Raw genomic sequence first — 27,908 nt, 5'->3', positions numbered from 1 at the left:
ATATATAATATATATAATATATGTATATATAATATATATAATATATGTATATATATAATATATATATAATATATGTATATATGTATATATAATATATATAATATATGTATATATGTATATATGTATATATACTTTGTATAACCCACCCTTTTCCCTATCTATGAGCTCAAATTCTTCACATGCCTTAAGACATGAATTCCAAAATATTGTTTCAGATACACTAGGCTTCCAGCCGCTGACCCCATTCCTCCCATTGCCCTTTTTCAGCCTCTTTTCCAGTACTTACGGCATCTTAATTTGTACTCAATTTATGTGCATAAGCATCTATATTTTCCTGAGTTTCTGCACTCCTGAAAGATGGGGAATACTTACTTCTCTTAGTGTTTCTCTCAAAGGCCACTACAGTACCTTAAACATAGGAGTTAAATAGATATTGAGTGAAATGAATATATGTCTTTGTCAAACAACTCCTTGGGAAGAGCACATAGAGTTTCTGGACTGACAGTTACTGCATTGATGGAGTACTGACATCCTATGTACCTATGTAAATGGGGCTGCCTTCAACTTTAGAGATCAGCATTCATCTTATTAAATATTAAAATGAGCTCTCTGTAGAGTACTTTTTTTACTGTCATTTGATTAACTGCACTATAAAGTTATTTTATAATGTCAGAGAAAGTGCGAAGTATTCAAGACATCACAAGACTACCACAGGTCTTAGAATACAGAGGCATTTAGATTTTAAGACCAGAACTAAATTAACTATGGAAATAGAGTAGTGAAAGCACTTTTCACATTGGCTGGCCCTGTGAAGAATTTTCTACTCTCATTTCTTTTACTGAGTCACTATATAAAAATCCAGTGTTGTATTTTGCACATGTACACAATGTAATAGAATTCCTAAAGAATCTAATGAAGTGCACAAGTGTAAGAAGCCCATTGCTGAAACAGGACAATTAGGGACAACAGGACACATGATTTTTCTGCATTTTATTTTCAAATATCTCTTAAACTGAATAATGTTCTAAAGCTGATTGAACCTTCATATTCCCATTCTCAGATTACTTGTTTCTGGTTATTCTTCTCCACAGCTTCTCTTCTTACCAGGTCATCAGGCAGGTAGTTGCAAATATAATATTGCTCTTTTCATTCATATGCTAAAAATTGTAAAGGGCTGTATCCCACCATCAATTCTAGACCTTAAGTTGTCACATAAACAACTCACCCATCCCACTCCCACCCAGGACCTTTCTTCTTTGCCACACACATGTCTACCAAGTCTCCTCGAGGGTACTCCATAAGCCAAGGACTTCTTCATACTTCACAAATCTTAGCTATTTTCTTATCTTGAACTGTGTTCATACTCTCCCCTTTGGTTGGCATGCTCGTCCATTGAATTCGCTTCCACAGACACTTAGCAAGTATTTACTGTTTCCCAGAAACTGTGTTAGGTAGTAGACACAAAATGTAAATATGTCACAGTTGCCTTCAAGGATACTTCATCATTCTTTTAATCTTTATTTGTCAATTTTTTTCTTTTGTCTTTTCTTTAACCCTGCTTAAGATCCTCTGAGACAAAAAATTTTCACCTCAACTGATAATGCTTATTCTTTTACTCCATACATCTTTTTATTCCATATTCCACAATTTTTTAATTATACTATGTCATCTCCAATGTCTTAGGTCAGGTTTTCTCTAGGAAATGCTTTGACAGTGCTTGAACTGATACGAATATTCACATATCCTAAAATAACATCATTTACTAGCATATACCCAAAGCATCATCTCTATATTCTGAAACTTTTATATAATAAATATATATAATATGAATTTCTAGAAAAGACTACAATAACCTATGGTGAAAATTGTAACATTTATTGCTTCTGGAAGTTGGGGACAGGGATTGACTGGCAAAGGACATGAGAGAACTTTAAAGATTAAGGTAATGTTCTGTATTTTAATAGGCATTTGCATTATACAGATACATTTGTCTAAACTCATTGAACAATTATGATTTTGTGCATTTCGTTGTATGCACATTTTACCTTTCTCTGTCTTTGATTTGTATTTATTTCTTAGCTGTTATATACCTTTCTTCCAGTTCCTTTATTAAACTTTTAGGCAAATCTATCCTTAGGCATCTTACAATTTAAAAGATTACTGTGTTTTTCATGTATTTTTTCTCCCCGTTTGGTCGACTCTTGTTTCCCATCGCTTCCCCATTCTGTTCCTGTTCTAAATTTTTGAATTTCTAATTTATGGTGTTTTTTTCTCCCCTAATATTTGCAAATGGTTGTTTGAGGTTAATTCTGATTGGGTTGTGTTAGGGATTTTTTCTGCTGCATGAATGGTATTTATTAAGGGCAGAATTTTCATCAGCTGAAATAAAATGTTAGGCTTCTAAATTTCTACTTTATTCTTATAATAACTTTATGTGACTGTCATCTGTCATATTTTTGCTTTGATTTTTTATGTACTAATATAATTATTATTAACCTTTGAGAATTTGAGGAAGATAACTAGGTTTTTTTGTTCAAGGGTATTTCACTTGATATGGTGAAATATTATAGTTTCTTTAACCAATGTACTTGTTTGGTTGGGAAAAACTTGGTGTCTTCTGATTTTGTGACCCTCTTCTTGTTTTAACAGGAATATTCATTTCCCCCTTTTGCTTCCTTTTTCTTCTTTTACCTCTAAGGCACCAAGGGCACCATCTTCTTGACACTTCTATTTACTTGGAAGTGGTGCCATTCTGAAACTCTTGCCTTGGGCTCCATTGACTTTCAAGTTCCTGTCTTTCAATTCCCCATCAGTCATCTACAAGAGCTCAAACTAACTCTCAGTATTTTCTTGCTCTGAGTGGCACTTGGTTTGAGCAATTTTATCTGTATTTTACCATCCCCATTCTCCCTACCCTACATCCCTCATCTATATTCCCATCTTGCCCTCATCTCTGCTTGTCTCCCATTGGGTGTAGGCTCTAGATACAATTTTGCTTGTCTCAAGTGTTTATTTTCCTATTGGTAGGTAATTTAAAATCTATTTCCTAGCTACATTAAAGGTATAGGTTATGAGTGAATTTTCTTTTCCTGACAATCAGCATGATTTTTTTTGGAGGATGTGAAGGGAGATTTAGATTTAAAATAAGTCCATTTTTTTCCTGTGAAAACATGGAAATACTTAGAATTCCTTTTCTAAAATCCAGATAATTTACATTAAATCCCACAATGAAAAACATTGCAAGCCATAGTCTTGCTGTAAGTTCATTGTACTCTGCATCCAAAAGTAATGGATTTCAGAGCTGTGTAATTCAGAACTATTTACCCAAAGCGCAGACTCTTAGTAAAAGGCAACACTTGGGAATTTCAGACCATCTGTTGTATAATTGGTAATGAAATAATGGTACCAAGATTAAGCAGAATTAGTTCTGCTATACTGAGTGTATACAACCCAATTAGTCAATTTTTGGTGTTGGTAAAATCCACAATTTCCCAAAACAGGTATATATATATACATATATATATATATATATATATATATATATATATATATATATATATATGGGTGAAAGGAACTCTACGGGTGGTCCAGTAACTGAAAAGGGAAACTATGACCACTGAACCATCAGAAATTACCATCTGATGGGTTAAAAAAAAAGTAAAATATCAGTAATTTCATATGGTTCAACTTAGTATATATTCTGTCTGGGGAAAATAAAAAATCACTTTTAAACAATTGTTTTGGTAGCTAGTATGATGGCTGGAGCGTGAATAAAAATTTCACACTAGGCAGTTTCATAGATGGTATAAAATCCCTCTCACAACATAATGAATGGGAAATTTTTTTGATAATACTAAGCTAATTAGGGTTAAGATGTAACCCTGATAAATTTATCAATATATGGGTACTTAACAATCACCTCCTGGCCCTCCTTAGAGAGGGAGGCATCAAGTAGAGAACTTCCTAGACTGGTTTCTAATGCTTTTAAACTTGAAGATGCCATTAAATCTGATTAGTATGCTTCCATGCCTTCATCTATCTAAATATATTTGTTGAAAGCTTAATATTTACTAAACATAGTGCTATGTTTTGGAATCCAGGAAAGAAAACACACAAAGCTTATTCTAAAAAATACAGACCCCTATTCAACCCATAATAATTATGCTATCCACCTTTTGTTAGAGCTGGGAAAATTTGGAGGGAGGAGTGAATTTTAGTAGGAATAATCTGCAAAATTCAAAGTTGAGATGACTGTACAGGAATGTAAGACAGAGCTGTACTGTTTTACAGTGATACAGAGGTACTGAACAGGAAAGCACGAGGGCTCTGGCATGATGCTGTGTCCCTCTGGAAGAAGAGACAAACTTTCCAATTTTTACGAAAGTATACAATGGGTAAATAGAGTCCATGAAAATGAGAGATAAGGTGGAAATGGCTAGTATGTAGTTGCTCAGAGCTGCATCTGAAAACCACTTTGAAAGCCCAAGATGACTTATCTCCATCATTCTGGCCCCTGTTCACGCATGAAAAGTGCTGAAAAGAGATCTTACCACCTCTGAGTCAGGCTTTTGTGTGGTACCCACATTCGTAATTGTAGATACAATTCACTTTAATTGGGAAGAGTCCTTAAAAGATCATCTAGTTGACACAATTCTTTGACTGAAGAATCAGAGAAGTAGATAAGTGATACTTTTCAAGGACATACGAAGTGCTTAAGTATTCTGAAGGTAGGACAACTTTTACTGCAGTAACTAATGATCCCCAAACCCCAAATGCTTATAACAATGAAAATTTCTTGCTCACTCTATACATCTGACATGGGGCTACACTTAGAGAGTCTTTCAGAAACCTAGGCTGATGGAGGCTATATCCCTGTAGCAGGAAGAAGGGAAGTTGGTGAAGGGTATACTGCCTTTTAGAGCTTTCATGTAGAGGTAATGCATATAACTTCTCAGTTTTTTATTGTCAAAGCAAAGGGGTTAGAGTTTGATCCTATGTGTACAGAAATAGAGCTGTCATATTTAGGAAAAGCCTTAATGATTACTATACCAGGTTAAGGAAGGAAATGTGGGTACCACACAAATCAACTATACATTTTTTGAATTATATACTCAGTAAAAAATCGTCACTGTATTAAGATATATGGAAAGTGGCTATCTTCCCTCTGGGTTATAATGTTACAATAGCTATGATAACAAAACACCATTTGATAATAGATGAAGTTTTTAAAAGGGTTTTGATGTAGGCAGAGTATAAATCATATAAAAGCTCATATTATTATTTTCTATTGAAAGGAGACAGAAAGAAAAAGCATAAACTATTTCTGCTCTATTCTATATAGCTTACTCTAAAGACCTATGCTGTGATCTTTATTTATTGGAAACAGTAAAATGAAGGCTTATTACATTTTATGGCATTCCAGTCCATCTTTTTAGTATAGTATATAGAATAATTGCAGCAGGCAGTGTCTTTTGCATACCCAATAGCCACTTTCTCTTCCCTTTCTGGTAGAATCCCGACTTGTTTCAGTATCTCCTCTGCCCACATAAGACTTGTGAGAAAATGCTAATTGGTCAAATTTAATCATTGTCATGCTATTCCCTTGCCCGTGTTATATTCAGAAGTGAATTTATCACTTTTCTGGACAGTGACTAATGAGGGATAGTCTGAAGGAAAGCTTTCTTCACTTTGAAAAATAACAAAGACAGTAATTTTTCTTGCTGGGTATTGTCAAGTCTGTATGGGATAACTGGAACTGTAGCAGCCATCTTATGAGAATGAAAGAAATGGTTTAGAAAAAACAGGCTGAGGAACTTGGAGGGCCCTAAAATTCCTGAGCTCCATCTTTTGTTACACAAGATAAAAAAAATAAAAAATTCCCCAGTTCTTTAAGCCAGTGCTTCTTAAAATGCTGGCTTGATATAAGATGAAGAGCTTTCCCGGAATGTATATCAACACACTTTCCTTCATTAAGGGTTTGTCTGCAAAGAAAAAGAGATATCAGATAGACTAAACAGTGGTGACATAGTTGAGTTACATTTTGGTGCAAATTTAAACTCATTTTTTTTCAACTGGATTATTTCAATACATTTTTGTTTGGTGGGAGAACCAATTTCCAACTATCCAGGAAAAATTCATTTTTATTCGTAAAGCATTGAAACATACATTTAGTGCGTAAGAGGCCTAGAATTTGTTTTTAGGTAATTTTTATTCTTGGCTTCAGATTATTGAAAGGATTAATAGAATAGAGTGTTCATGGATCACCAGCTAAATTATAGATGCAGGATACATGAATAAAGAAGGGTCTCTGGGCTCAGAAAGGTCACAAGCTGGTATGAAAGGTAGATAAGGAAATCAGTAATTACAGTACCTGCTGAATTATAAGGCTGTTTACAGGGTGTTAGAGATTTATGTGCAGTGTGTTAAATCAGGAAGGGACTGGGTTTGGTGGCACATGCCTATAATCCCTCAAAGGAGGAGTAATTGCGGCCAGGAGTATGAGACCAGCCTGGGCAATACAGTGAGACTCAGTCTCCTCAAAAAATAAAAAGTACTAGCCAGGGATGGTGACAAGCCCCTGTAGCCACAACTACTCCAGATGCTGAGGCAGGAGGATCCCCTGGAGGGTGGCAGCCAGCTATGATTGTGCCACTGTACTCCAGCCTGGGTGACAAATTGAGACCCTATCTCTTAAAAAAATAAAATAAAAAGGGAAGGCTTTATAGAAAAGGTGGCACCTGAGCTAAATTAAGACCTGGAGGTGGTACATAAAACTGTGTGATATGGCTGGGATGAGGCTGAAACTATAGGGAAGTGACCATTGTCATGGTGAGGTGTCTTACAGGGAGTAAAATGATGACTTGCATTTTAGCACTATCATTCTGGCATCACTTTTGAAGACACAGTGTCTACAGCACAGACCAATCTATTAACTATTGCAGAATTGCTCTGGGATCAACTTTAACGACTTACACAATGCCCATTATACTTCCCCCATCTCGCTTGTTTCAATTAAGCACTCTACACTAAAAGCTTAAGGAAATTTGCCTCAATTTAGGTGTATTTTCTTTTTTTTTTTTTTTTTTCTGTTTTCTTTTTTGAGACAGTCTTGCTCTGTCTGCCAGGCTGGAGTGCAGTGGTGTGATCTCGGGTCACTGCAACCTCTACCTCCTGGGTTCAAGCAATTCTCCTGTCTCGGCCTCCTAAGTAGCTGGGATTATAGGCGCCCACCACTACACCCAACTATTTTTTTGTATTTTTAGTAGAGATGGAGTTTCACCATGTTGGCCAGGCTGGTCTCGAACTTCTGACCTCGTGATTCACCCACCTCGGCCTCTGAGTGCTGGGATTACAGGTGTGAGCCACTGCGCTGGGCCTCTATTTTCATTTTTAATCTTCACAACTACACCAAATTAGATAAAAGGGAGGTACAGATTGTCGAAGACGAGGAATTTATCAACCCTGGCTTTGAATCCAGCCAAGACTTAGTTCTGAGCCCACATTCTTAACCTCTATGGTCTCTGCAGCAAAACCTAAGACATTTTGAATTACTTCCTTCATTGTGGCCATGACTTAATTATGGAAACAGTGATAGTGACTTCTCTTTAAAACAAATCCTGGATTCTAACCAAAATTCCTATTCCGGTATTCTAGTGAGTTAGGGAAGCATCTGCAAAAGGTACAAACTTTTTACTTGGTCCTGATTAGTTTCACATGGGCATTTGTGGGTTCATCCAGTGTAATTTTTTTTTTTTCCCCGAGAATCTGGATTTTTATGGAGACCTCCTGGTTTTAAATATTGGCTTGAATTTTAAAAACCAGTTTAGGGAAATAGAAAACTGAACTACTGTTATGGTTAATTTTGTGTCAACTTGGCAAGGACACAGTGCTCAAATATTTAGATCAACAATCCTCTAGATATTTCTGTGAAGGTGTTTCTTGAATTATCATGAGTTTACCATTTAAGTCAGTGGACTTGGAGTAAAGCTGATCCTCCTTATAATGTGGCTAAGCTTCTTGAATTCGTTGAAGATCTTAATGAACAAAGACTGACCACAAGGAGGTCCTCCCGCAAGGAGGAATTCTGACGGCGACTGCCTTTGCCGAGTCTCCAGCCCGCGGGCATACCCATATTTTCAACCCAAGCCTACAGAATCAGATGAGACAATTTTAATTTTTTCTATGCGCATCCTCTTGATCTGCTTGTCTAGAGAACCCTAATACAGAAACTAAGCAGTTATACACCCTCTACCACTTACAATAAACTTACGCACTTACAGCCGGCCTGCTGAAGGCTTTTTATGGGGATGGCACAATCTGTACTATTACAAGACAGGCAGAGAGGTTTTTTCTCACTCACGTATATCCCTCAAATACTTTTCTAGCTAGACCTAGCTACCCATAACTGTTAACTATTGATTCCTAATATATATTTGAACATCCTCTCCAAAAAATTCATATTCATTTAGGACTTGTGAGTTTTTATATAACTTACTGGATCTCAAAAACAATCCAATGAGGTAAGCCTTAGCATAATTTCCAGGAAAACCAAAATCATCTAACGAACCTTAAACTCTTACTCTTGCTTCTACTTTGAGACGGAGTATCGCTCCATCACCCAGGCTGGAGTGCAATGGCATGTTCGCAGCCCAGTGCAACCTCCGCCTCCCAGGTTCAAGTGATTCTCCTGCCTCAGCCTCCTGAGTAGCTGGTACTACAGGCGCGTGCCACCATTCCCAGCTAGTTTTTTTTGTATTTTTAGTAGAGACGGGGTTTCACCATGTTGGCCAGGATGGTCTTGATCTCTTGACCTCGTGATCCGTGCGCCTTGGCCTCCCAAAGTGCTGGGATTACAGGCATGAGCCATCATGCCTGACCGCTTCAACTTTTTCCAAAGATAAAAAACCTTTATGTTCCATACAAGGAACTCTCTCAATACAGGATACCTGATTTATCACTGAATAATCAAAAAACAATAACATATAAGTACAGGGGATATATGAGCAAAGTCATATAAATTAAGGTTGCACCATAATTAAGTAGTTGTCAGGTGACTGTTGAAGAGCCTAAAGTGAGGCACTAGTCGAGAAACAAAAATATCAAAATGTTAAGTTTTTACCAATCAGTAGTTGTACAGGAGGACCAGATAAGAAATCTAATGATATAGTGGGGAGTGGCCTACACAGCTATTTTCTTCGATGAAGAGATATAGAACCACTCAGAACAATTTTTCAAAAATCCAGAAATACACTTTTACGGAAATACTGTTTTTTAAATGTTGATTTAAAAAGAGCATCACCCTTTCACCAAAGTCTAGAGGCCAAACAGACTACCAGTTTGGAGTGTTTTACAGCATTTTAACATCACTGGTATTCCAACAGTGAGCAGAGGAAAATACTCAGTAGCTAGTTACTGTCCCACATCTTACACAAAGTCCTAAAATGTAATGACCTCATTACATTTTAAATGGCAAGCAGCATTTCACTACTTAGAAAATAAATTCGATTCACATATACAATTACTAATCAGAACTACCTTTTATCCCATTTCTGCTAGGCTATATGATACTCAAAGCACCAGAATAAATTGGGAGTACTTCCTATACTACAAATTTCATGGTATTATATTCAATTTCAAATATTCTTTTATTCATTCTAAATAAGACCAATACTGGTCACCAAAACACTTACTGAGGCAAACACTTCTGTTTTAGGTTACAGACCTAGAGGAAAAAAAAAAAAAAATGAAGCTCCTAAATATCTGATTAACCACAACTTCAATTTGAATAAATTAAGTTTTCCTGATGATTAATCAATCATGGGAAAAAAAATTTACTATGTCAAAGGGCAAGAGCAAAAGTATTTTTTCCAAGTTAACGACAAAAAAAAAATCATAGAAATAAACCTAAGATCGATTTGTATTTCCCTTTTATTATATAAATTACCAACAAAATCCTGACCTGGGAATCAAAAATTTAATATAACCTCAGTGTAACACCATTAAATAAGCTAAATCACAGAGAGTAATACTGGAATGTTACCCAAATAATAAAGTAGGCAAATGGCCAATTATTACATTCCCTATTTCAAAAAAGAGGCATTAAGCATTCACGTCATAAGTTTATTGACAAACATATCTAGTATGGCATATGAGTTCTAGTTTGATCCACTTCCAGAGGCTGCACCTCTTAAAATGCTCTTCATATCTGCAAAATAAAAACAGAAATTAATGGCATTTTAAAAATCCCATTCATTTAACAGAATCATGTAGTTTCATGAAAATATTTTCTATCAGTTTGAGTAGTACATCAGAAAGCGTTTACAGTATCATGAATTCATTCATACTGATTTGCTTCATCACATGCACCGCAACCTTTCCGCATTAGTAACTTGGATAAGTTATTCCCCCTCTAAACTATGACACTCTTTCCAATCATCCTAGTGTTCTATAGTATTACTCTGAGAAACTCTGATGACAATTAAGCTAAATAAATATTTTATCCACACACAGCAAATCTGCTAACCTTCCAATATGAACGACTCCTTTGAGCATATATTAACATATCCCCTTGACACAAGGCTTCTCAACCTCAGCACCACTGGTAATTTTGCCCCCAAGTTGGAACGATCAAAAATGTCTCACATTGCCAAATGCCCCATTGTGTTGTAAAATCATCCTCATTTAAGAACCACTGCCTTAATGAGGAAAGTATATTTAAAAGTTTGAGTTTCCCAACATGGCTGAGTTGGTGAGGCACAGATTTACAATTGCATAATTATCTGGGACTTATGTATCAAGGAGCACTAGAAGGGTTTTATCTTCAGGGATTTTTCACAACTTAAACAAGTATTGTAAGCCAATTTAAAAACTGGGAGCACAGTGACCACTTTCTAAAAGAAATGGAAATGTTTATAGTGTTTTAAAAGACACATTCTCAGCTACTGTTCTAGTAACAGTGTTCAAGATAGACTAACGTTAATCAGTTTCAGTTTTACCTGGTTAAAAGTGTGAGTTCTGCAACAAGAAACTGCCTGGGCAAGAGTCCTGGTCCACCATTATACTAGTTATGGGATTTCGAACAACTTAACATCTCTGTGTCTCAGATGGGGTTACTATCATCCGCCTCACAAGCTTGCTAGAGAACATGAGATATCGATGTAAAGTGTACCTGATAAGCAGTAGTATTCAATAAACACTGGCCATTATTGAAATATTTTTATATAGGTTTACAACTAGTCTCCACCAATGCCACATCTACACATAACCTCAGGAATCAGCCCTACACAACAATGTATTTGTGTGTGTGTTCTGGGTGATGGGGAAGAGGCTACTTAATGAAAAGGCCTGCTTTAAGATGATTAGAAATCCACTAACTACCTGTTAAATGGAGGAACTGAAACATCCTTATGTTTTAAGCAGTTGGTGTCTTACTACAAGGAAGGGTGTAGCAAATGCAGATCCAAAGTACAAACACATCTTAGCTAGTAACGACCACTTGTTTTCCACTGAAAATGGCAAATTCTGTTGGAAAAAAAGAGAAAAAGTAATCGAAATTGAATCTCAAATCATCTGCTTAATAATCAAAATACAAGTATACAGGAAATGCTAGTTATATTTATTTTACATCATCAGGGTAACATATGCCATAAATCATAACATCGTTTTAAACATTTATCTTTCAAATCCTATGACCTTCATCACAAAACACTACAAGGTAAGAAATAATCTGGCTTTACTAAGCACTAGGCAATGAATGGTCTTGAGGACTCAAACGTCAAATAGTGAGAAGTTTCTTATTTTAGAAAATCGAAAAAACTACTGTCCTAAGTAGTCACGTTAGAAGATACATGGCAATGTTAAGTGCAATACAGCTCTTTTTTTTCTTTTTTTTTTTTTGAGACGGAGTCCCGCTCTGTCCAGGCTGGAGTGCAGTGGCCCGATCTCGGCTCACTGCAACCTCCACCTCCCGGGTTCAAGCGATTCTCCTGCCTCAGCCTCCCGAGTAGCTGGGATTAGAGGCACACACCACCACGTCCGGCTAATTTTTTTGTACTTTTTAGTAGAGACAGGGTTTCGCCATGTTGGCCAGGCTGGTCTGGAACTCCTGACCTCAGGTGATCCGTCCGCCTCAGCCTCCCGATTACAGGCGTGCGCCACCGCACCTGGCCCACAGTTTTTTTTGTTTGTTTGTTTTTCATTACCAAGCACCTTCTCTGGCCTTTATGACTGGGCCTCGTGTGACCCTCCGAGATTGTTACTGCTATGTGGTTTAAGTTATTTACACCTGAAGCCAAACCCAGCCTTAACTGAGGTGAAGGGTTAGTACTTCTAACTTAGGCAGCTAGTTTAAAAAGCCTGTTCCATAACCAGAGGCCCTGATTTCCTCATGATTTTCCAATGACCTTCATTTCGGGTCCGATGACCTCCAGCTCGGCTTTAAGCCACACACCTACAGCCGTGGCCTCCCGGAGCCATCTCAGGGCTTTCGGCGGGGCGGGGGAGGGGGCGTCAGGTGGCTGATGGAGGCAGGGCTTCCGGATCTACCTGCCCATTCCTTTAGCGGCTACGCGCTAGGATGCCCAGCTTCCTCACTGGTCCTTGGGGTAAGTGGAATGCTAGTCTGCGTCTCAGCCTGGTTTCTGGCTATCATCTCCCTCGCCACAGCCCGGAGGCGGCCTTGCAGGTGCGCGAGTCACAGCCAAGCGCCCCCTCCCCCAACGAAGCCGTGCCCCTTACACACTAACCTTCCCAGGGCCCTCCTCATAGTGGCTCCTACGGACCACAGAGGTTGTGAACCTCCGGATGCTCTGGCCCAACATACCGCTGCTGGAAGCTCTGCGAAAGGCGCAGAGAACGAGGACAGATGAAATGGCGGCACCTCACCAAGACCTTTTTTTTTCACGACCTTGTTCCCCGGTGCGCAAGGACTGAAAAGAAAGATGGGAAATGGGGCGGAGCCTTGAGGAAACGCGACAAAGCGGAAATCGCCCTGGATTGTGGGAATTGTAGTTCGGACCATTGCGGCGCCTTATCAGCCCCCGAAGGATTGTGGGAAATGTAGTTTCGCGCCAGGCTTAGGTCTAGGATTCCTGGGGCCTGTTACCGGAAACGATTTTATTGAATCAAGTGAAGCAGTTTCACCCCGTATACTCTAGTCTGTTGAAAAGGACAATAAACCCATCCCTTTTCTTTTCTTTCTTTTTTTAAAATAAAGTATATGCTAGGTGTCAATGATTTCGAGGACTTTTGCCAATGCTGAGAGATATGTGCTAATGATCCTAGCTGAAGAAACAAAGCATAAACACAAGTAATCAAACAACGTGCAGCACAAAGGACTTCAGAGAGAAAACTGGAGTGCTAAGGGAATGATCACTAAAGATAATGGGAATCGAATAAAAAAGAAGGAAGAACAAAGGGCAGGGAAAACTCAAGTCTGGTATGAGTACAGCATGTGTGAGGAGTAGAAGGGAAAAGTGGCCTCTGACACCTGGAGCTAGCCTGGACTAGGAACTGGTGTCCGCCTGATGAACATACACAATTTCAGCAAGCATTAGCATCCAACAAGACCACTCTGACAGTGTTCATTAAGAAAAGAATATGATCACTGTGTAATCACATCTGAACACAGATAAAACATTGTCCAAGCCACGAAAATGACCGAACATCACCCTATCTGGTTTAATTTGATGACTTCTGCTTCTTTACCAATTACAATCTTAGCCTTGATCTAGCCTTTCTTCCTCCTAAGATTTGGTAAGATAGCCAATATTAGGAGAAAAAAATCCCAAATCCAATAAGCATTTTCTAATATTTTACAGAGAACCCTTACTGCAATGAATAATAAACCCCGTTTGTCAATTACATGTGTGCGTCTGGTGGTCTTTGACCAGAAGGTATTGAGAAGAAACCAGTGATAAATGAACCTGGGAAAGTGGTGTTAGGTTAGATTGTGAAAGGCCCTGGTAACCTAAATGTTATGTTATCCATCTGTGGGGGAGTGTATATTGCCTCACGTGTCTCATTTATAGAGCATTAGGAAACAATTCCAATAAGACCTAAGGTTTGCTTTGAAAAGGGCATAACATATATGCTTTTTTCGTCTTTTTTTTTTTTTTTAGTTTTTGGAAGAGAACAACCATGCCCCCCCCCAAAAAAAAACACTTAAAAAAAAACACTTAAATTCATATTTTGTTTCAACAAGTAGCTTCTTTTTGAGTAGGGGTTCATGAAATGCATCATAACTGGTGTCCTCTACCACCTAATTTATAGAAGTTATGTGACATTCCATTTTTTTTAACATTCCGTTCACTGCCTTTACATATTAAAGAATTCTGATTTAACTATAATTGAGAAACTTTTTCACACTTAATATTTCTAGATTACACTTTTCAATCTAGTGTAAGTAATGTTATCTGTGGATTTGGTTCATTGTTGCTTCTAATTCACATTAATTGAGCCTCCACTGGGTATCTGGCTTTGAGTTAACTCTTTAGGGACCTGCAGGGCAGAGATTCCAGAATATGGTTTCAGAACTGTCTGCCTTCTCATGGGCTTTGTGGTAAGTTAAATACAAAAAAAAAATATGTTTGGCCGGGCGCGGTGGCTCACGCCTGTAATCCCAGCACTTTGGGAGGCCAAGGCAGGCGGATCACGAGGTCAGGAGACTGAGACCATCCTGGCTAACACGGTGAAACCCCGTCTCTACTAAAAATACAAAAAATTAGCTGGGCGTGGTGTCGGGCGCCTGTAGTCCCAGCTACTTGGGAGGCGGGGGCAGGAGAATGGTGTGAACCCGGGAGGCAGAGCGTGCAGTGAGCCGAGATCACACCACTGCACTCCAGCCTGGGCGACAGAGCGAGACTCCATCTCAAAAAAAAAAAAAAAAAAAAAAAAAGTTTATACCTATGTAAATAAGGGGGAGGGTGGTGGTTACACTCAAGTGCCGGGCATGTGAGTGAAGCTATCTTGGACACTTCAGCCCAGCCCCGCCCTCAGCTGAATATTGCTGAGTGACCACAGTCACTGCTGTGTAGAGCAGATTTGTCTAGTTGACTCCTACCCAAAATGTTGTTCTAGAGATTTGTGTGGTATAATAAAATGGTTGTTTTTTCAAGTCATTAAGTTTGGGGTAGTTTTTTATGGAGCAACAAAGAGAGAACTAGAAGTAACACAGCTTCTCTATTCAAGGAAATTAGCCTTTCTTCTAGATGCCATGAGGAAAACAGTTTCTCATTACCAATCTGTAGATGAGAATTTGGCTGTATCATGTAAAATATTATCTTTGCTTCAAATATATCTTTCTCTGGAGTCATGTTTCTGTGATAGTTCTTCAGCTATAATGAAGATGGATGTGCCAAACATGCCAAAACATTGAAAGTATGGGAGGTAGAGTGGTTCCATTTGAAGGTGGTGTAGCAGCTGGCATATTCTAGAGAATACTAGACACTCAGAAATGCACTTTGCAGCTTTTTGATGCTACTGATAAGTTAGGAGGTAAATTGAAGTGGGATTCAAAGTGGCTGAGATCACTTATTCTTGGCAGATTACTGACTTTTGTATTAGTGGCTGGATACCACCTATAGAGCACACTCTTGAGAATTATTTCAAAATATTTTCTAAATAATATTTTTGTCAATAAGCCACACTGAGCACAAAATAAAATTTTATACTAGTTGCTATATGTTTTTTTCTTAATTACTAAGTAGAAAGCAATTAATAAATTAGTTAACTAATGAATGTAGTCTGAGTTTAGGAGTTTTATGCTAATCTTGGTCTCTTTCAGATTCACTAAAGAAGGAAGAAAAAGTTTAAAAAAATCTAGCAATATTCCATTTCTGTGTAGGCATCGTAGGAAATTAAAGATGGCCACAATTTTTTGGAAATTCTTTCTATTGAGTGGTGGGGTCTAACATCCCTTTTCTTGACCTTAGTGACCGGATTGACCAATAGAATGCAACAGAGTGACATTCTGAGACTTCTGAGGCTAGCTCATCAAAAGCCTTGCAGCTTCTCTTTAGCAACTTGGAATGTTTTCTTGGGAGAAGTCAAATACCATGTGAGAAGTCTAACTATCCAGAGACTTTCAGGACTAAGGGGAAAACCAAACTAACTATATGGAGAAGCCACATTACTGGGGGCAGGGGTTGGGGGTAGGCTATGTGCAGAGGGGGAGAGGGAAGAAGAGGGAAGAAGGACAAGGAGAAGGAGAGGGTAAGTAGGGAGAGGGAGACAGGGAAAGGGACAGACTTACCAGCACCCAGCTATTCTTGCCATCCCAGCCCAGGCATCAGATATATTTGTAAAGGTGCCTTCAGGTGACTTTAGCCACAGCTATATTTGCCTGCAACTTTATGAAGCTTGTTAAACAAGAACTGCCCAACTGAGCCCATTAGCCCCCAGAATTGTAAGAGAAAATAGTAAATTGTTTCCTTGAGTCACTAAGTTTTGGGGTAGTTTGTTATACGGGAGTATAAACCTGGAACAGATATGATTTATTTTTTCTTATACAAGTAGCCTAACAATTTATATTCATGTCATAATAGCTGGCAAGAAAAATGTGAATAATTCTAGAGCAACTTTGGATTCAGAAAGATACTCTTTCACTATAAAGTGCATTTAAAGAGAAATGAGACATTTCATGAATTGATGGGTACAAAATAGAAAGTGTCTTTAGAGACATGAGGTTTACTTCAGCATTATATCTTAAAAATAAAATCCAATTATTTTAAGTAGTGAGTAGGGTGTATATCAAAGAATGAGCAATGTGCTTTCTAGATCCACTTGAGGCTTTAGAGACTGAAATTCCGTTATATAAAACAGTATATCCAAAAACTAAAGTACAATATTTGTCATTTTCTCAATATTGTATAGAACAGTATATCCAAAAATTAAAGTACAATATTTGTCATTTTTCTCAACAGCTGCTATATTAGATTTTTAAGGACTAGGTTGAAGTTTTTTTAAAAAAATAAATTGTTTAGTGAATAAATTATATGTTTCCATCCTACGTTGCAAAACTCAAGTTAACAAGTTTCTTTTTAAGTTTTTATAACCTCTCGCTACTGTAGCATTAGAATCAGGACTCTGTGTTAACATCTATTTGAAATTTTATGTTTGTTGGGGAAAGGGTTGAGGGGGAACCTGGCTTCAGGAAAAGGAGAAAATGAGATTCTTCTGAAGAAATTAGGGTTGTGAAATATTCTGTGAGTCTTCTGAATGATTTATTGATGACTCACTGAAAGAGAAAGTTTTGCAAAAATCCTTACTTACTGATCAAAAAACTATAATATATGTTTAACTCTTTATATTGTTTCTTCTTTGTAAAATGCCCTCACTTCCTTCCTCTTTTTCCTATTGTTGACTTCAAAATTCTACATCCATGTCACTTTCTCTAAGAAGCCTTCCTAAAACCCTTAAAAGAAATCAATTTATCTTTCCTTCAAGGTCACCTAGAATTTAATTTATAGTACTCTTATGTTAGTAATATCATGCATTGTAATTAGTTATGTATGTATCTATCTCCTTACCATATGCTTCTTTTTTTAAAAAAAAAAAAAGGACAGTGTTTTGTCATTTTATCCTCTCACATAGTAAGTACTCAATAAATTTTTGTTTCATGAATAGATGGATAAATAATGTATTCAATACAAAGTGGTTCAGTGTTTCTTCAACAAAGTGGTCCCTGGTGCAAAACACATATTTTTTCAGTGGTTCAGTGTGTTCTTAATTCTACTTAAACTTTTAAAATTCATTAATAAAAACTAACACCCAGTTCTTACCATAGCCTTTACATATAAGATCTCATTTAATCTTCATAATAATACAAAGTGGTTCAGTGTTTCTTCAACAAAGTGGTCCCTGGTGCAAAATACATATTTTTTCAGTGGCTCACTGTGTCCTTAATTCTACTTAAACTTTTAATATTCATTAAGAAAAACTAACATCCAGTTCTTACCATAGACTTTACATATAAGATCTCATTTAATCTTCATAATAATCCTATGAAGGAGCTATTACTATTGTTATCATTACTATTTTATGGAAGAAGCAATTGAGACTAATGAGTCTAAATAACTTGCTTTGAGCATCAACAGCTAATAAGTAGCAAAACTGGAAGTTAAACCAAGGTTTATCTGATTTCAAAGTTTCTGCTCCTAATCATTGCATACCGTGGTCTAAATGAATTGCTTGGAAGACGGGTTGCTCATAGCCTAAGGGAAGGCAGGTGAGAGTTCAGTTTATACATGATTATATATGGATTCAATTGTGTGTGTATGTGCATGTGTGTGTGAGATATGGTTTCACTCTGTCCCCACCCAAATGTCATCTTGAATTGTAATCCCCATAATCCCCATATGTTGTGGGAGGGACCTGGTGGGAGGTCATTTAATCATGGGGGCGGTTTCCCCCATGCTATTCTCCTGATAGTGAGTGAGTTCTCATGAGATCTGATGGTTTTATAAGCATCTGGCATTTCCTCTGCTTGCACTTCTCCTTCCTGCTGCCTTGTGAAGAAGGTGCCTTGCTTCTCCTTTGCCTTCCACCATGATTGTAAGTTTCGTGAGGCCTCCTCAGCCATGCTGAACTATGAGTCAATTAAACATCTTTTCTTTAGAAATTATCCAGTCTCAGGTATGTCTTTATTAGCAGCATGAGAACACACTAATACAGTGTATGTAGGCTCTTCATGACTTAAAGCTTCATCTTCTGCTGCCTTACGCTGAACAGATCTCTCAGATTGCAGAGAGAATTAGAGTTGGACTGTTCTTCAGGTTACAGAGACAGCATGGCTGGGTGGTAGAATAGCAGGGCAGACTGCCAGGTCTTGTGATCGTTGACTAACCCCAGGGCTCTGAACTTGTGCTTCTGACACATCTAAATTGTCTTCTAGGAGACTTGAAGTCATTGGTTTTGCAAACATTAATCAAATCCACCTTTGGAAATATTTTCCTCAGAAAAGTTAAATCTGCCAGGGCTTGAGATTGCAATGGGATAATTGCATGCTGGCTGCCTCATTCTTATCCTCTCTCAGCTACTTAGCTGGCCTGGGGTTGAATCTCTTTTGCAGGGGGATACTAGACCCTACCACATTTATGGTGCTTTTCTACTACTAGAAGGGAGTGAGAAATGCCTGGATTATCCTTTTGTTATTATTTCTACTTAAAAATTTAGAAGGAGGGAATTCTCCCTAACTCATTCTATGAAGCCAGTATCACCATGATACCAAAGCTAAACAAGGACACAACAAAATAAGAAAACCACACACCAATATCCCTGATAATCATAGATGCAACAATCCTCAAAAACATACTAGCAAATGGAATTCAATAGAACATAAAAAAATACAGCAAGATTAAGTGGAATTTATTCCAGAAATTCAAAGATGGTTCAACATATGCAAATCAATAAATGTGATTTACCACATAAACAGAATTAAAAATAAAAACCACATGATCATCTCAACGCAGAAAAAGCATCTGATAAAATTCAGTATCTCTTCAGGATAAAAATCTTTAACAAATTAGGAATAGAAGGACCATACCTCAAAATAATAAAAACCATATATGACAAACCCACAGGTAACATCATAATGAATGAGGAAAAGCTGAAAACATTCTTTCTAAGGTCTGGAAGAAGACAAGAATGCCCCCTTTCACCACTCTTATTCAACATAGAACTAGCAGTCCTAGCCAGAGCAATCAGAAAAGAGAGAAATGAAAGGCATTCAAATTGGAAAATAAGAAATCAAATTATCTCTGTTTTCTGATGATATAATGTTATACCTAGAAAACCCTAAAAAGATTCCTATATTTGATAAATGAATTCAGTAAAGTTTTAGGATACAAAATCAGCATATAAAAATCAGCAGTGTCTCATACACACCAATAATGATCAAGCCAAGAAGCCAAGAAGTAAATCAAGAACTGAATCCCATTTACAATAGCTCTAAGAAGAATAGAATACATAGGAATATATTTAATTAAGAAAGTTTCAAATAAAATTATGAAACACTGAAGAAAGACATTGTAGTCGACACAAAAAAGTGGAAACACATCCCATGCTCATGGATCAGAAGAATTCATATTATTAAAATGACCATACTGCCCAAAGCAATATACAGATTCAATGCAATTCCTGTCAAACTAGCAACATAATTTTTCACAGAATTAGAAAACACAATCCTAAATTTCATAGGTAACCAAAAGGGAGCCTGAATGGCCTAAGCAATCCTAAGCAAAAAGAACAAAGTTGAAGGTGTCATATTTTCTGACTTCAAATTATACTACAAGCCTATAGTAACCAAAACAGCATGGTGCTTGGATAAAAATAGATAGATCAATGGAATAGAATAGAGAACCCAGAAATGAAGCCACATAACTACAGACAACTGATCTTCAACAAAGTCAACAAAAACATACACCAGGGAAATCACACCCTATTCAATAAATGGTGCTGGGAAAATTGGATATCTATATGCGGAAGAATGAAACTGGACCCATATCTCTTATCATATACAAAAATTAACTAAAAAATCGGTTAAAGACTTAAAAGACCCCAACTATGAAAATACTAGAAGAAAATTTTGGAAAAACTCTTCTGCACATTGGCCTTGGCAAAGAATTCATGACTAAAAATTCAAAAGCACAAGAAACAAATCTAAAATAAGACAAATGGGACTTAATTAAACTAAAAAGCTTCAGCACTGCGATGAATAATAATCAATAGAGTGAACAGACAACTTGCAAACTGGGAGAAAATATTTGCAAACAATGCATCCCTTAGGAGCCTGAGATCCAAAAGTTACAAAGAACTCAAACAACTCAACAAGACAAAACTCCCAAAACTCATCAAAAGTGGGCAAAGGACATAAATAGACATTTTTTTTCAAAAGAAGACATACAAATAACCAACAAGCACATGAAAAAATGGTCATTACTAATCATCAGATAAATGCAAATTAAAACCACAGTGGGATATTACCTTACACCAGTCAGAATTGTTGTTATTAAAAAAGTCAAACAACAACAGATATTAGTGAGGATGCAGAGAAAAGGAACGCTTATGCACTGTTGGTGGAAATGTAAATTAGTACAACCTCTATGAAAAACATTATGGAGGTTTCTCAAAGAACTAAAAATAGAACTGCCATTTGATCCAGGAATCCCACGACTGAATATCTAACGAAAGGAAAGTAAATCATGATTTCAGAAAGATACCTGTGCTCATATGTTTATCGCAGCACTATTCACAATAGCAAAGATGAGGGAATCAATCTAAGTGTTCATCAGTGGGTGATTGGATAATAAAAATGTGTCTATATATATACATATGAATACATGTATATTCATGTGTCTATATATATATACATATGAATATATATGTATATTCATATGTATATATGAATGAATGCTTTAGGAATACTACTTATTTATTTTAAAAGAATAAAATCGTATCCTTTGCAGCAACATCAATGGAATTAGAGGCCATTATCTTAAGTGAAATAACGCAGAAACAGAAAGTCAAATGCTACATGTTTTCACTTATAAGTGGGAGTTAAGTAATATATACACATGGACATAGATTGTGGAATAATAGACATTGGAAACTTAAAAACATACATGTGGGAAGTGGGTAAAGGGTGAAAAATTACTTAATGTGTGTAATGTACACTATTCAGGTGATGGTTACACTAAAACTCAGACTTCACCACTATGCAATATAACCATGTATCAAAACTGCACTTATGCTCCCTAAATTTATACAAAAAAATTTTTATTTAAAAATATTTGTGCATTAGGTCGTCTTTGCTCTGCTATAAAGAAATACCTGAAACTGGGTAATTTATAAAGAAAAGAGACTTAATTGGCTTACAGTTCTGCAGGCTGTACAGGAAACATGGCACCAGCATCTGCTTCTTGTAAGGGCCTCAGGGAGCTTATAATTATGGCAGAAGGCAAAGGGAGAGTAGGCCCATCACATGACAAAAATGAGAGAAAGAGAGAGAAAGGGTAGGTGCCAGACTTTTCTAAAAATACAGATCTCGTGTGAACTAACTGAGCAAGAACTGACATCCCTAAGGGGATAGTGCTAAACCATTCATGAGGGATCAGCCCATATCATCCAATCACCTCTCATTAGGCCCCACCTCCAACACTGAGAACCATATGCCAACATGAGATTTAGAGGAGACAAATATTCACACTATATTGATTTGGAAATAATTTAATATATTTAGAATATATATAAAATGTATAAAATATACTTATTTTTATATATAAACTTATAAATATTAACTTATACTTAATGGAAATGTATAGATATTTAAATATAATAATAAAATTTAATTATTTTAAAATATTAGGAAATAATTTCAAACTTGCACAAATAAAGTTGCTTAAATAAAATTAGTACAAGAAACATTTATATATTCTTTAGCTAGATTTGCCTATTTAAAAAACTTTATTTTATTTTCTTTAACATTTGTACTTTTTCTTTCTCTATACCTATTTTTTTTTTCTGAGTGGTTTGAGCCTAACTTACATTGTACCACTTGACCCCTAAGTACTTCTGTTTGTATCTCCTAAGAATAGGGCTATTCTCTTATATAACTACAGTGCAGTATCAACCTGATGAATTTATACTGATATAATATTTTTATCTATGCATATTCCAGTTTTGTTAGCAGATCTACTAATAATGTCTAGAGACAAATACTGCATTTAGCCATTATATCTCTTTATCTCCTTAGTCTTCTATAAGCTGGAGCATTTTTGATACGATTTTGCTCTGTGTTCCCACCCAAATCTCATCTTGAATTGTAATCCTCATGTGTTGAGGGAGGGACCTGTAATCCCCACATGTCGAGGGAGGGAGGTGACTGGATTATGGGGACCATTTCCTTCATGTTGTTCTCGTGATAGTGAGTGAGTTCACATGAGATCTGATAGCTTTATAAGTGTTTGACAGTTCCTCCTTCACCTGCTCTTCTTTCTCTCACCTGCCACCATGTAAGATGTGTCTGCTTCCCCTTATGCCATTACTTTAAGTTTCCAGAGGCCTCCCCAGCCATGTGTAACTGTGAGTCAATTAAATCTTTTTTCTTCATAAATGACCCAGTCTTGGGCAGTTCTTCATAGCAGTGTGAAAACAGACTAATACAATTTCCATAGCCTTTATTTGTCTCTTAAGAAACTAACATGTCTGAGTAATACAGCCCGTCTCTACATTTTGAAAAACACAGAACATTCCTCATTTTGTGTTTGTCCAGCGTTTCCTTAGCAGTAGACTGAGACTATGTGTTCTTGGGCAAATGCTGCATAGGTGATCTCGTGTCATTTTAGGGCATCACATGCAGAGGCACAGTATGTCCATCTGTTCCTCATTGGTGACATTAATGTTCACAATGTAGTCAAGGTGTCGTTTGACTTTTCCACTGTGCAATTACTGTTTCTCTCTTGCAACTAATAAGTACCCCATGGGAAGACATGTTAAGACCATGCTAATATCTTACTCCTCACAAAAATTTCCTTTGGATATAGGCTCCACTGATTATTATTTCCTGATTATTACCATAATAGTTGTGAAATAATGATTTTCCAACTCCAGTACTCCTTCCATATTTACTAACTGTCCTTTTACATTCAACTATATGAAAAAGACCTTCTTCCTACTCTATATATTTACTTAATCTATTTATTATTGGTAAACACTAATGAATTTTTAAGTGGTTTATAATTCAATACTCTACTTAAATATTTTAGTGCTTACATTGTTCCAGATTTCCAGATTTAGTGCTTTTGTTCCAGATTTAGTGCTTACATTGTTCCAGATGGAAGCCCCTTCAAGCTTCCATCTGTGTTTGTTATGTGTCCTCATCATTTTTTATTTTTTAATATTTCTTATTTTATTTCATAACAAGATATTCCTGGCCTATTTATACCTACCTTATGTCAGTCCTGGGAACCAGAATCTCTATGAAGAATGCTCATTGGTTTTTGTTAGTGGTAAATGGTAGTAAAGATCAAGGGCTGGGTGTTTTGCATGTTCACTGCTACTAGGATGCCTTTGCTTCCTAGAAGTTATGTATGTACACATAACATATACGTGTACATAAACATGAAAATGCAGATGCATATACACATTTTAGAAATCATATCTGGCCAGGCGCAGTGGCTCATGCCTGTTATCTCAGCACTTTGGGAGGCCAAGGCGGACGGATCACGAGGTCAAGAGATAGAGACCATCCTGGCCAACATGGTGAAACCCGTCTCTACTAAAAATACAAAAATTAGATGGGTGTGGTGGCACGCGCCTGTAGTCCCAGCTACTTGGGAGACTGAGGCAGGAGAATCGCTTTAACCCAGGAGGCAGAGGTTGCAGTGAGCTGAGATCGTGCCACTGCACTCCAGCCTGGCAACAGAGCAAGACTCTGTCTCAAAAAAAAAAAAAAAAAAAAAAAGGAAAAATAAAAAAGAAAAAGAAATCACATCTTTCATCAATACCTCAATTTTTAATCCATCCCCACAGGGCTCTTTCTTGCTTTCCCCTGCTCCAAGTCTGATCTATCTTGCTAGGAGAAATAATGGATTTTCTTTATAGTCTCTCCATAGAAAATGATATTGCAAAATTGTCACATGAAGGGGTGATCAAAAGGTATGCAACAAAAAACTATAGGAAACTGTCTTATAGAAATGTATCAGGCAATTAATGATTAAAATATTATTTTACTTTCGTGTGTTTGTCCTTCACATGGAAGCAGCAAGGAGAAGTGCAGAGTGAAAGGGGGTAAAACCCCTTATAAAGCCATCAGATCTCATGAGAATTCACTGTGATGAGAACAGCATGGAGGTAACCACCCCCGCTCCACTTCAACACCTAATGTTTTATTTTTAATGCTTTGTGGTTTTTATCTAAAAAGTGCCTCCTTATGATCCACCTCTGCTTGTCACCTAGCACAACTGCATAAATTAATGTCCAAGGAGACAGAAATTGTCAGAGAATGAAGTATGTTCAATTATACGATACATTTTAAAAATGTTATTTTTTCCCCAAGTGTTTCAAAATATATATGCTACAGGATGGCTTTATTCAACAGTCTCGGCTCCAAAATAACTTCTGGGTATTTCCAAATATCAAATCCACTCCAAGGAGATTTGACAAGACTTAGTTTGTATCAAGAGAGTATGAGAAGGTGAAATGATTTAGAATATCAGAAGCCAAACCAAACAACAGACAAAAAACAAAGTGAAAAAACGTCTCGTTACCTTTGGATACCATTTTTTCTCTTAAAAGTGAAATGATTTAGAATATCAGAAGCTAAACCAAACAACAGACAAAAAACAAAGTGAAAAAACGTCTCGTTACCTTTGGATACCATTTTTTCTCTTAAAAGTGTTTCGTGTTTTTCATTCCAACTTATTTGTCTTACCTTAATTTAGGTTTAAAAATGGTTCACTTTTCTTGAATCATCTCATAATACAACCATTTGTCATTGAGAATTACCAAGTATAGGTAGATACATATTTATAAGATAAACACAGAGACTAATATTTCTCAATTTGAAAATCACCAAGTCTCGTTATATTTATATTCCATCTCCATTTTAGCTTAACTTGCTGTGACACTTTGTTACTGCTTTGACCAGGTCTTGTTAAATTGCTACAGTAGGGTGGGGTGTGGCGGCTCACGCCTGTAATCCCAGCACTTTGTGAGACCGAGGTGGTGGATCATGAGGTCAGGAGTTCAAGACGAGCCTGGCCAAGATGGTGGAACCCCATCTCTACTAAAAATACAGGCAGGGTGCGGTGGCTCACGCCTGTAATCCCAGCACTTTGGGAGGCGGAGGCGGGCGGATCACGAGGTCAGGAGATCGGGACCATCCTGGCTAACATGGTGAAACCCGGTCTCTACTAAAAACAAAACAAAACAAAATACAAAAAATTAGCCAGGTGTGGTGGCACACGCCTGTAGTCCCAGCTACTGGAGAGACTGAGGCAGGAGAATTGCTTGAACCCGGGAGGTGGAGGTTGGAGTGAGCCGAGATCTCACGCCAGTGCGCTCCAGCCTGGGCGACAGAGTGAGACTCTTAAAAAAAAGAAAAAAGAAATTACTATGGTATCTCGTGCTTTGTTTTATAACTAGAATACCAAATGATTAAATAGCTTCATTTATTCTTTTTAGGGAAACATAATTTAAATGATGAAGTGTTTTTTATAATAAATTTGATGGGTTGTTCTAAAAAGAAAGACTTTTTCCAGAGTAGAAGCAAAATAAATACAGGAGAGATTTGAGAGTAGAACTAACGTTCTTGTATTCTATATGTTGAATATAAACAATTGTGCAAATAACTCCCTGAAAATCATGATTTATAACCAGGTCCAATACTATTGATCAATGTATGTAAGCTGCTGCTATATTTCTATTATTCGGGTGAGACTACAGAGAGGCACTCTGATCCTCTAAACAATGTGTTTGTTGGCAACTACATTGTTAAAATAGTGATACGGTTTGGCTGTGTCCCCATGCAAATCTCATGTTGAACTGTAGTTCCCATAATCCCCACGTGTTGTGGGAGGGACCCTGTGGGAGGTAACTGAATCATTGGGGTGGTTACCTCCACGCTGTTCTCGTGATAGTGAGTTCTCATGAGATCTGATGGTTTTATAAGGGGTTTTACCCCCACCTTCACTCTGCACTTCTCCTTGCTGCTGCCATGTGAAGAAGGACATGTTTGCTTCTCTTTCTGCCATGATTGTAAGTTTCCTGTGGCCTCCCCAGCCCTACGGAACTGTGAGTCAATTAAACCTCTTTCCTTTATAAATTACACAGTCTTGGGTATGTTCTTATAGCAGTGTGAGAATGAACTAATACATATAGTCCATCAAAAGGTATTTGTGTTATAACAGTTTCTGTGTTTGGCTTTTCAGTTTGGACTTACAATTTTGAAAAAATGGAATTTACTTGATAATAACATCTGTGCCCTTTGTGTAAATTATGACTGCATTCAACAGAGTTGTTTTAAACATGTCAGCTAATTATAAAACTATTACACAAAGTGGGTTAGGTTTAATTACCAGTTCTCTTCACATCCCTCATTGAACAGCATTCGAAAACCGTATTATTATCCCTGAATTGTGCTTGGCCATCTTCTTTCCTACTTGTGCTAAGAGATTTTTATAAATAACAGACTTACAAAACTCATTTATGGATTTACTGTGAGGATTTTTTTTCCTAAGGATGTGGTTCAATACACTTCACAGTGTCATTTTTATGAGGACCCATAGGAAAAATTTCTCTCTGGTCTTAGAGAGTAGCTTCTTCCGAGTAGCTGACTTGCTTTTTTGCCTGTTTGCCTATGGGTACTGTTAATAATGAACTTCACTGTGATTTCCTCTTTAGGTTCCTAGAAAACTTAGAGCCAAATATGTGATCCATCTTCAGTAGAAGCGATGAATGTATTTTGTGTACCCTACTCCTGGCTGTATCTTCTTTTCTAAATTCACCTTTGCTTCACTTTACTCCTCAATTTAAAATCTATTTTATCTTGTTATATAGTGTGTGTCTTTCTTCGGCACCTCAAATGTTTTCTGGAATAATATTAACATGTAAATCAACTAATAAATCATAAATCATAAATTTCCTCACATAGAAAGTTGTTGCAGTGTAATTTATCAAGTTTTCTCTTCTATGCTTTATGGAGCCTGGGCCAGACAACATAATTGAAGCTAGCTAATGTAACATACAATCCCCAAATTTAGTGGCTTAACACAATTTATTTCTCACTCATGTCATAATCTGAATCAGATGTTAAGCATGTGATCTTCCACGTGATAATTTAAGTGCCATCATCTTCTAGGGTCTCTTTGGAGTCCTCTACTCGATTCACACACTACTACCTAGAAGACCGGGGT

At 37.0% G+C, this 27,908-nt stretch overlaps 1 protein-coding gene and 1 non-coding gene across 2 annotated transcripts; both read right to left on the bottom strand.

Moving 5' to 3' along the window:
* Positions 1–10,103: 10,103 nt before the first annotated feature.
* On the bottom strand, positions 10,104–12,955 carry COX7C (cytochrome c oxidase subunit 7C). Its single transcript, XM_004042249.5, has 3 exons — positions 12,744–12,955; positions 11,377–11,520; positions 10,104–10,204 (listed from the first exon to the last, which is right to left on the bottom strand). The coding sequence occupies exons 1-2, from the start codon at positions 12,816–12,818 to the stop codon at positions 11,404–11,406; spliced, it is 192 nt and encodes a 63-aa protein (XP_004042297.1). The 5' UTR covers positions 12,819–12,955; the 3' UTR covers positions 10,104–10,204; positions 11,377–11,403.
* LOC115934846 (small nucleolar RNA Z39) lies at positions 10,303–10,365 on the bottom strand. Its single transcript, XR_004070587.1, has one exon. It is a non-coding gene; the product is annotated as a small nucleolar RNA Z39 (small nucleolar RNA).
* Positions 12,956–27,908: the final 14,953 nt, after the last annotated feature.

The sequence above is a fragment of the Gorilla gorilla genome, chromosome 4 (assembly GCF_029281585.2).
Source record: "Gorilla gorilla gorilla isolate KB3781 chromosome 4, NHGRI_mGorGor1-v2.1_pri, whole genome shotgun sequence".
Lineage (NCBI taxonomy): Eukaryota > Metazoa > Chordata > Mammalia > Primates > Hominidae > Gorilla > Gorilla gorilla.
The sequence above is the reverse complement of the archived record's forward strand: the minus strand, read 5'-3'. Positions and strand labels throughout refer to the sequence as shown.

Coding starts and splice junctions, on each gene's coding strand:
- COX7C (XM_004042249.5), bottom strand. CDS start 12,818: ATGTTGGGCCAGAGCATCCGGAGGTTCACAACCTCTGTGGTCCGTAGG. Junction 11,521..12,743: donor ATGAGGAGGGCCCTGGGAAG/GTTAGTGTGTAA, acceptor TTTTTCCAACAG/AATTTGCCATTTTCAGTGGA.